This window comes from Balaenoptera borealis, assembly GCF_965194805.1.
Source record: "Balaenoptera borealis genome assembly, chromosome: 3".
In the NCBI taxonomy this organism is placed as follows: Eukaryota; Metazoa; Chordata; class Mammalia; order Artiodactyla; family Balaenopteridae; genus Balaenoptera; species Balaenoptera borealis.
The window spans coordinates 170,606,447-170,617,000 of NC_138866.1; the positions used below are offsets into that span (position 1 = coordinate 170,606,447).

Sequence of the window (10,554 nt, forward strand, 5' to 3'; positions counted from 1 at the left end):
GATATCACAGCAATATGACCTAAATATTTAAGTAGTACAGGCATTCTGCATTGCAATATAAACCTATACTAAACAGAAATTACTCCCACGCACTTGATTTCACTTGCATGAGAGTGGAATAACGGCTTTCGCTTTGGCAAAACGGTAAAGGCCATCGCCCCTCACCACAAGACTGAAGTCACTGAGAAACGCTCTTATCCAAAACAACTCCAACAAAATCACCTACTAACTAAAGTTGCCACTTTAGTTTAATGGTTTATATAATATAATTTAGCTCAGCCACAAATACACTTCAAACAAAACATAACAACACCGGAAGAGGTACTATCTCCAGAGTTATGGAACTTAAGGTTTTAAATGGTCGCATTACTATCACTAATATTTGTGTAATACATAATGATAAAGCTAAGGTAAACTGCATGAAAGCTACAGTGAGAGATAACACGGCAAACTGGCTAAGAGAGAGGGCTCTGTGTTCAAGTCCTACTCCCCACTGCTTAACTGTGTGACCCAAGGAGGTTACTTAACCTCTCTGAGCCTTCTTTTCTTCACCTCTAAAATGGGAAAACAAGAGAACCTATCTCACAAGTTGCAATGCCTGGCACATAGTACTCAATAAATCCTAACTGTTGCTGATATTATTATCATTGTTGTTGTCATTATCATTTCATTATTATTACAGTTTACAAAGAACTTTTACATACATTAGCTTGTGACTATTATTAAGCAATGGCACAAAGAAATACTCAATTTAAAATTTGGTTACAGTGCATGTCAAGTATACAGGAAGGGGTCTGATTCCCACCATCCTTTGGCTCTTTCTGACAAACCAGAAGGGAATACAGAATCATATATAAAATGTGATTGGACAGATACAAAATTAATTTGCAGAGGCAGTAGTTAATAACAGCTAGCATCTCTTGAGTACTCACAATGTTCCAGACAATTTACTAAACACTTCAGATGTGTTACGATTTCTTAATCTTACTATTAGAAATGCTGCCCTTGAGGAACTGAGCCCAGCCAGCCTGCCCAGGGTTACTGTTAAACTGACTCAGGCAGGTTGACTTCAGAGAACAGACCGGCACATGACCGTAAGGCCCAGGATTGACTTCCTCCGCAAACAAACGTTTGCAAAATATTCTGATCACTTTGCTTAACAACAACAGAAACAACCAGTTCTCTGCTCCCCTCTCTAAATAAGACAGGCACCCACTCACGCTTCACGAGCCATCTTTCCTGTGTACCGGCGACTTTCTTTCCTACAACTGTTCTGATGAGGATCATCTAAATTCTCATCCCGAGTGAAGAACACATTTCCCTGTGCTGCTGTAATTCTAGTTTACATATTTACTATAGATAGGAAGGTAGACAGATAAATATACAGATATATACATATGAATTAATTCCATAATTCTAGGATTCCCTTGAAATATAACATAAACCGATCCCAGTTAACGAAAAAAGTCGCAACAAAAATGCTCCTTTCACTAATATCCATCATCATCATATAGTTCAGGGTTCTCAACACACAGTTCAGTAATCCGTGAATCCTAAATTGTTAATAAGTGTTATATGCAGGTATATATGCATGATTCTGGTTTAGAAAAATACTGAATTCATCAGATTCCAAAAAAGTTCCCCAAGATGCTAAAAATCATTCATTTAGATAGAGATCCTCTCAAAACAAATTACATCATTATACAAATTGTAAAAAAGCTTTGGGTTCTCAATGGAGTGTGTTCTGAAATTCGATGCTTTGTGATTTCACGCCAGAGTGACAGTGAAATTCAAGAAGGGACAAGATTCTGGCTAAACAACACGGAGACCTGTCCCCACAGAAATTCTCTGTCTGGGAGACCTTGGGAAAATCACCTAAAATATCTGGACTTATTTCCATGATCTGGAAAATCACAGTGTTTTAAATAAATGATTTCAGGGTTTTCCCCTCAGCTCTCTGATTCCATGACATAATAGTGCCACACGTGCAATGCAAAATCAGACAAAAATTACTTAAGCCACTTACATCACTAATGAGTTCGGTGCGTTTTCTGGCCAATTCCATGCTCAGGTCTTCAATAACAGGCTTAAAGAACACCTGCCCGGAAAAAAAAAAAGAAAAGGAAACATTTTTCTAATCATCGACCTGGAGGAACAAATACTGTTCTTCAGCAATGCCTTCTCACCCACCTTGTCTTCTTCATTTTCTTCTTCCCCTGTTTTTTCTTCTTCAGTTTCATCTTTTACATCCTCAAATACAGGGACCCTCATTTCTACTCTTTCTATATATGTGTGTGTGTGTGTATATATATATATATATATATATATTTTTTTTTTTTTTTTTTTTTTAATTCACTAGTGCAGCACCTTTTTCTATACTACAGCACCTTGAGGTCTTGGCGTCTCTGTGTTCTGGCAAAAATGACCGTGCCCAGGCCTCTTCCCTATTTAGCTCACACTTCATCCTCCTTATCACAGCGGGGTGTGAGTGGATGGAACAGCATCACTGAGGTCGGCCAGAGCTAGCCTCATAAGCGGAAATAATATTTTAACAGGCAAAATTCAATTTTGAGAACGTTTAAAGTCAACATTCTCTAAACTGGTTAAGAAATCCAAAAGAGACAACTTACTAATATTTCATGAATTCAATTCATTCATAAAATCATTTGAAAAAGACTTAAAGATTCTGGGTGAACCACTCAGCTGTAACACTCAAGATAGCACAGTGCAAAGCCTATTATCTCAAAGATTCCTCAACTCCATCTAAATAAAGCTTTCACTGGAATGTCAGACATATCCCGGATTTGGTATGGTGAATCTGGATCATTCAAACTCATTTCATTAACCTAAATTAAATTTTTTATGAGACATATATGTACTTCTCCAGTCTAAAAAAAAATACTTTATATTAACTGATTAAAGGCTAGTAATTTATTATGAAAAACCCTTTGAACCACTTCAAAGAATCTATTCTGAGTTAATTATGACTGTTAATCTTATATTGCTATTGTATTATTTTAATTGTAAACATCATTAAACGTGAGAAGCTGCAGCTAACATAAGCTGATATATCATTTAAGAATTCTAGAAATATCGTTTCAAAAAATAATAATTACCCTTTTTCAATTCTGCCCATTGTGTCAATTTTTACAAATCCACTAGTTATTTGTATATTTCTCAATGTGTAATACATGCTTGGAAATGTTTGGAAAAATAAACTATAACAATATTTATAATGGGGTATATGTTACATAATTTAAAATATATTTCTCAAAACTAATCCTTTAATGTCAATTGAGGTAATTCTAAGACTATACAGCTCAATTTATCAAATTTGGTTATTTAAATCCTAGGATAAATTAATATTTATAAAGCCATAGCATATCAGTGTGGGACATAATAAAAAAATACCCTAGGGTTGGGCTTCCCTGGTGGCGCAGTGGTTGAGAATCTGCCTGCCAATGCAGGGGGCACGGGTTCGAGCCCTGGTCTGGGAAGATCCCACATGCCGCGGAGCAACTGGGCCCGTGAGCCACAATTACTGAGCCTGCGCGTCTGGAGCCTGTGCTCCGCAACGAGAGAGGCCGCGATAGTGAGAGGCCCGCGCACCGCGATGAAGAGTGGCCCCCCACTTGCCGCAACTGGAGAAAGTCCTCGCACAGAAACAAAAGACCCAACACAGCCATAAATAAATAAATAAATAAATAAATAAATAAAAATTTTTTTTAAAAAGTGTTAGTTTCAGGTGTACAGCAAAATGATTGTTTTTTAAAAAAAAAAATACCCTAGGGTGAATAATGAAACTAATGATATAAAATATAACTTTAATCAAAAAATACATCATTCTAGGTAGACAAGTATAATACTGTTTTCTCTTGATATCATATTTAGTTTTAAATTTTTAAAATTACCTTGGCCTTGCCTAAAAATTCCAAAAAGAAAAAAATTCTATACAGTCATCATGTATAGATTATTTCTCAAATTGTGTTCTATGAAGCTAAAGTTCCACAGAATACTCGGAACAGAAAAGGGGGTTTCTTCAACAAACATGTTTGGGGAAACCTATATACTAATCTCTCCCCCTGCCACTTAGAGATCCACATGGCACAATGACACATTAGAAGCTCTAAGAAGACCCACAACCAAGAAAACTATTAAGTTTGCTTAACCCAGCATTTCCCAAATATGAAACCTATTCATCTCATCTAATCTAACCTATCTACCTACCTACTTACATACCTACCTACTTACCTATTTTTTTATTGACATCTGACACTCTAGAAAACTAACATTCTTCTGTGAAATATTACTTGGGGAAACATCGTTTTATTCTGAAACAACGTTGTGTTCTATAATAGTAGTTGATTGTTTCATGAAATGACTTTTAATACAGGCTAACTTAATGGCATCACACATCCTGCTTACCGGCAAAATGCCAAGAAGAAATGCCCCGAGGGTGCCGAAATTGGAAACCTTAACTTTAAAATCATAGTCATGTCATGCCTATGTAGAGAATTCTACAAGGAAATTCTCTGTACATTATATTCGTTCCATAAAGGAGCAGAATGTGTAGACTCTGCTTGTTTCCCTCAAGTCCTTTGCCAAAAGACTCTTCTAATATTCCATAGAAGCTCTATTACATTATCTTTATTGGGAAATAGGGAAAAGAGCATTTTCTATAAGCTTTTCTTGCAAACTTCTAAAAGCGTAGGGAGAAAATCTTGCCAAAGCTGCCTAAGATGCACTGCCTGGCTAGTGTCTGAGGTGACAGTACCTGCGATGCTCGTGGTGACATCTATTCCCCGTGGTGAATTACCTGCGTCAGACTTCAGTGGCTGCTATTTTTCTCATTTCCCATCATACAATAAATTCTTATTGTCTCTCCACTGTGCTGGAAGAAAATGATCTGTTGAGACTATGCACAAAAGTTTTGAAAGCAAAAACAAACACCATATACAATGTGAACACGAATTTTCCATTTGAGATTTTAGAATCAGAATTTTAAAGCTACAGGGGTCCTTAAGAAATCAATCCTACTAAAGCCTCCTCTTTCACAGAGGACAAAATTGAGGTCAAGAGAAATTAATTATTTGTCTTATTCACAAAGTTACTCAGTGGAGCACTAGGACCAGAATTTAACTAGAGCCCTAGGTTCATTCATTCAAAGAAACGTGGGTGGTTATGCCAGGCACTGTGCTGGATGTTAGAGATGCAATGGTGAGTAAAATATACTTTGTGCTAAAATGAGATAGGAATTGTTCTAAAAAACCATCATTCGAGATTTGCTGGAGGAACTCCTTAATGGAGTGTTTGGCAAGCTAGATACATTATTACTTTTGATTGAATACATCTTTTTTCTTTTCACCTGTAGGTATAATATAAAATTCACATAAAGTTTTCTCTACAATATTTTAAGCCCTGAACTTAATCACAGCAATGCTCTCTTGTCAATAGCTCCAAAATGGAACTTGGGGAATATGAAGAAAGTGTTCTTCGTGGATAGCTATCATGTTTCAAAATTCCCCCATTATCCTCTTTTTTTTTTTAAACCATGTTAAATGTTGTACTTTAATACATATTTGCATCTTGGGGTGCCCCAAAAGGGAATATCTATGTAGTTGCTAATCCCTTTCACTTACTGAGCATTTCATTTATGTTGTCTATTTTTTACTTTCGTACTCTACCCATGCCCTGGTTGAGAATGAGACCAAGGTGGGAATCACATTACCTACAGCTAGACCCCCTACTTCCAGGTCTGGCTCGCCCACACCCTCTAGGGCAAATTATTTAATCCCTCTCTGCCTCTAATTCTCCATCGTTGAGCAGAAAAACTGAATTGCCATAAGTTAATACAAGGAAAGCACCTAAAAAATAGGAAAGCCCCTTACAAACAAAAGAGTTTTCAACAAACAAAAGAGTTTTCAACTATCGAATAAAGGTACACAGTTCCAGGGAAAGTACTTGGTATGAAAGGATCTTCTCATTTGAAAGGGTATATTCTATAGCATCAATATGTTTTTAAAGGCCAGGAGGGGGACTTCCCTGGCAGTCCAGTGGTTAAGACTTCACCTTCCAATGCAGGGGGTGTGGGTTTGAGCCCTGGTCGGGGAGCTAAGATCCCACATGCCTCAGGGCCAAAAAACCAAAACATAAAATGAAGCAATATTGTAACAAATTCAATAGAGGCTTTAAAAATGGTCCACATCAAATTTTTTAAAAATCTTTTAAAAAATATAAATAAAAAAATAAAGGCCAGGAGGGCCTCCTGCAGCATAAAAGCCCGAAGATAAGAGCTAACTTGTGTATTTGTAATACAGAAGTCTTCCATCTTTTTATAGTCTGATGTTTATATGTAACCAAATGTATTTCTGTAACAACTGCCAGGTCCTAGGGGTAATTCAGGTCTCTGGGGACACAGCCCCTGGCCAAAGTTTGACTGTCTTCATGTTCTTAAGGTCACATACAACAAGAATCTCTTGGATTTTGAGAAATGTTTCATACTTATTTCACTTCTTTCTCCTTTCTTTTCTCTACAGTGATAGAAAATGTGTTCTTCCCCAACATGGTGATGAAGTGACTTGCAAATGAAAATCCATATTCAACAACTGAAATAGATTGAGATTCAGCTCTGCGTGAAGGAACATTTACAGAGATAAACTGAATATTTCCACTTTGAAAATTAATTCAACATTTCCTATTAAAAAATATTCCCCCTAAATGGTAGATGAGAGAGAAATTAGTTCATCTGACTTGTTTGCCTGCCTTGGCAGTCTTTTCATGTACTCATTTTTAGTTGCCTGGGTTTTTTTTATGACTATCCCCAAAAGGTTCTTGCTTCTCAGTTAAATCCCTGGTTATTTTACTTTTGCCTCATGTATTTCTTCATCGTTTGGCATCTATCCAAAAGAGAACTTTACTAATAGATGAGGGAGAGAAATTGTTTTTTAAAACAAGAAATGTAAGCTCTCTAGGGCATTTTGTCTTCTTTATAAAAGAGAAGAGTTCTGCTTATTATTAGCCCAATCTATTTTTACAATTAACATTCATTAAGCCTATCTTCTCCTTCTTAATGGCTACTTCATTACTGTTTGTTAATTAGAAATCAAAAGAATACAAAACAACCTGAATAACTGTCACCATTACCAATTTTGCTATTAAAATAAGATTTATTAGTGTTTTTCTATATTCATGCTCCTATTTTCACAAATACAGATCCTACTCACATACGAAAGCCACACATCTAGACTGGTGTTGGAGAAGAACAAGAAACCAAAAATAATTTTTGGCTCAACAATTTTCAGGTTGGAGGTGGCTGGGATGCCAAAATGTAAAATACCTATTCTTCTAAGCATATTGACAGGGGAAAACAAAGTCCTCTTATTCAGAGTCTACATTAACATAACCACCAAGTGAACTGAAAGACTTTGGTTTAATTTGCTGCTTACTTGAGATATTTGTTCCAATTTAATAACAACAAAGCTAAAACCATAAACACTTCCGCAATCCTTCCCACTGAGAGAAGTCCAAGGTTTGAACGGCCTCTGTGTGGCTTGTAATCAGAACCAAAGGCTCAAGCACGAAAAAACAGCTTGGCTATCCCAAAAAGTATCCCTTTCCTGAAGTTCTGTGTGAGATGTGGCAGGAAAAATTGTGAAAGACTTTGAAACTGACACACACAAAAAATTACACCATGTCTTATCTAGTGTTACCTTCTGGCTAATTTGGCCTTTCTCTGTCTTTGAACTACTTTACCACACCCTAAATTGTTGAAAACTGATAACAATGTTAATGATGCTTTAGCCATACAAATGCAAATTAATTGTGTCCTGGGGAAAAGCAATTGATTATTGGCTTGTTGATAGACCCTTTTGTATCTATCTGTAAATTCAATTCCGAATTCCTTATTACTCATTTACATTTTGGTTCTTCAAATTCAACTTTGAACCAACTGTAACATCTTACTGGTGGCCTCTTTAATTAATGAGTTAAAATCTTTGAAATGTGTTCCTTTTATGCTTTACGAGTATCATGATTTCACCTTTTCTTAAGAAAATCCTTTAACAGATGCAAATGATTTCATTTCTTCTCTTTAACATTCAGCAAAAGCAGAAATTGAGAAGGTATTACTGGATAAAGCCCTAGTCTCTCAATTGTGAGATATAGCTGTAAAAATTTTTGGTGTTTATGAAAATGAGCTTTTTGTTTTGTTTTGTTTTGTTTTGTTTTTAAAAGGTCTGATCTCATTTGACTACTGGCAATGCCACATGTGTGCTTGTATATATGTACATTCACACGCAAAACACACACACAACACACACATGCACTCAGGCAGAGTTAATTCATCACAGCTGCCAGTTCCCTCTTGAAAAGCGTACAAGGCTTCAATAAATGCAAAGACTTAATTACTTCTCACATCTGGAAAAACTTGAATATGAGAGTGGATTTATTGAAGAAGCTCTTTGCTTGGCTGTCAACACCATATCAAGAGCCAGAGAGAGCAGGCTTGATCAGTGTTGGCAATTCTTTAACCCTTCAGAGATAGATGTTCTACCAATTAATTCATAACATGTCCTGCTTACATGATTTATGAATTTTATGAAAACGCAGTAAATAATTTCCTAGTCATTTATGGAGAAAAGCTGTTTCTGTCATGTTTCCAGACGGGAAGAATCATATATTAAAATGTGGAAATAATGAGGAAGTTCTTATAGTCAAGGAAAAAGGGAAAGGCTTTGGAGTTGAAGAGCATATTGAAAACAGCCATTAGAACAATAACTTATGTAAACATATGTGAAACTCAACAATTCAGCCCTTTTTGGAGAAAGTTTAACAGCGTCTCTAAAATGCAAGTAGGGAGTTACATGAGCTCATAACAAGAAGATTTAGCAGGAACCAAGGAATGGGCAGATCTCCCTCTAGAGAGAATATTTAAGCCGGAATTAGGCAAAGAAATGGGGTGTAGGGACGACATCCAAAAAACATTTGCAAAGATCCAGAGACAAGATTTGGAGGAACCAAGAGTTCAGTGTCACTGGAGCATACAATGGGGAGAGATGAGGGCAGCAGGGAGAGCTCCCTGAAGTAAATGTATGGAAATCACTTTTCCTAACACAATAAGCCTAAGCGGGTTTGAGCCATGAACCTTTACGAATAACACGGCTCCTGGTCAATTAACTGCAAAAACATCTGCTTTACACCTACTCTATTCCCTTCATTTGCCTTGAATTTAATTTTTACCCCTTCATTGTATCATTAGCCAATTGAAATACTCCTCTTACCTGGACTTTATGAAAACTCATAGTGAAGAAATTATTCCCAATTTTATCAGTCTAATGAAGAAAAATATTCAAGGGAAATATATTTGTATTATATATCCCCGCAAATAAATGGAAATTATGTTATATGTGTTTATGATATAAATTTCACACTTCTACGATGCTACAATTACAGTTTAATTATTAAAACGCACCTATTTTCTTCTACTTTTTACTAAATAAGCATTATTGATATTTCTACTTGAACCTTAAGCATCCAATTACTACACCTAAATTCGCTAAGTATTTCTATCTTGAAGTCATGATTTCAATATCAGTAAAGCCAAGGAAAACAACACAACTGACCTTCACAAGTTTGGAACTTTTGAAGCACTAATTCCTGAGTTTTGTTCCAATTGTTTCCATGGAGTTTCTTCATGTGTAACTCAAAATATAAGATACTATCAAAATAAGACCATTATTAAAGTAAATGTATCGTTAAAACAGCTATAAATTTAGTGATGTTTTAAAATAATTGGTACTCTTTGAATAGTGAGAACTAGTTTAATGTATATTGGTGGTAATTTCTCTCTGAGGACTTTATCTTCTTTATGATTTAATGTGTGTGTGTGTCTAACTTCATTCATTCATTTCACAAATATTTCTTGGGTGCATTCTATGGGCTAGGCACTATTTTAATTTTAATCTCTTCAGATAATCAATGAATAACACCAACAAAAATCTCTACCCTCTCCTATTTCAATCACATATTCATTCATTAAATATTTATTGAGCATCTACTTTATATCATGTGTTGTACTAGGCTTTGCATCTCCGGTATATTTCAGATACTAAATATACATGTGATAGTCAACATTCACTAGTATAGTCAGTTAAAAATACATATTTTTTATAGTATGATAAATTTATTGGACTTATAAAACCTGCATTTTCTAACATTGTAAATCAGCTATACTTCAATTTTAAAAATTAAAAATAAATAAAAAACAAAAGCTGCATTTTCAAAAATGTAGCAGCATGTTTTTAAAAGTTTTTATCAATGTTCAAATAATTTTGTAGATATCAATTTTCTGTTCTTTTGTACACTAGTTATATCTACAGGTGGTTTTCCCCATCCATCTTTTTTGTCTTAAGTTGTGTGTGCAAAATTTTTCTTCAAAACCCCAATATGCTTGGCCTATTTTTGATTTGCTCATAAAGTGACATCTCCCAGGCAAAGTCTATCTATGTTGTTTTAACTACTTCCAAAATCATTCTCTGGAGCAGCTCTGTCCAGTAG

The 10,554-nt window shown here is 35.5% G+C and overlaps 1 protein-coding gene across 12 annotated transcripts in view; it reads right to left on the reverse strand.

Annotated features, from left to right (window-relative positions):
* The window catches only part of NEBL (nebulette), a 111,564-nt gene extending 106,807 nt beyond the window's left edge, over positions 1 to 4,757 (reverse strand). For 4 of the 12 annotated variants that reach the window (XM_082385325.1, XM_082385320.1, XM_082385328.1 and 1 more), the window contains exons 1-2: positions 2,191 to 3,702; positions 2,027 to 2,098 (exon numbers count right to left, since the gene is read on the reverse strand). In XM_082385325.1, coding sequence (XP_082241451.1) covers positions 2,027 to 2,098; positions 2,191 to 2,271 — 153 coding nt within the window. In that variant the 5' untranslated portion in view covers positions 2,272 to 3,702. Of the gene's footprint in view, positions 1 to 2,026; positions 2,099 to 2,190 lie in introns of all 12 variants that reach the window. The other 8 variants (XM_082385324.1, XM_082385322.1, XM_082385327.1 and 5 more) reach the window with 6 other exon arrangements.
* Positions 4,758 to 10,554: the final 5,797 nt, after the last annotated feature.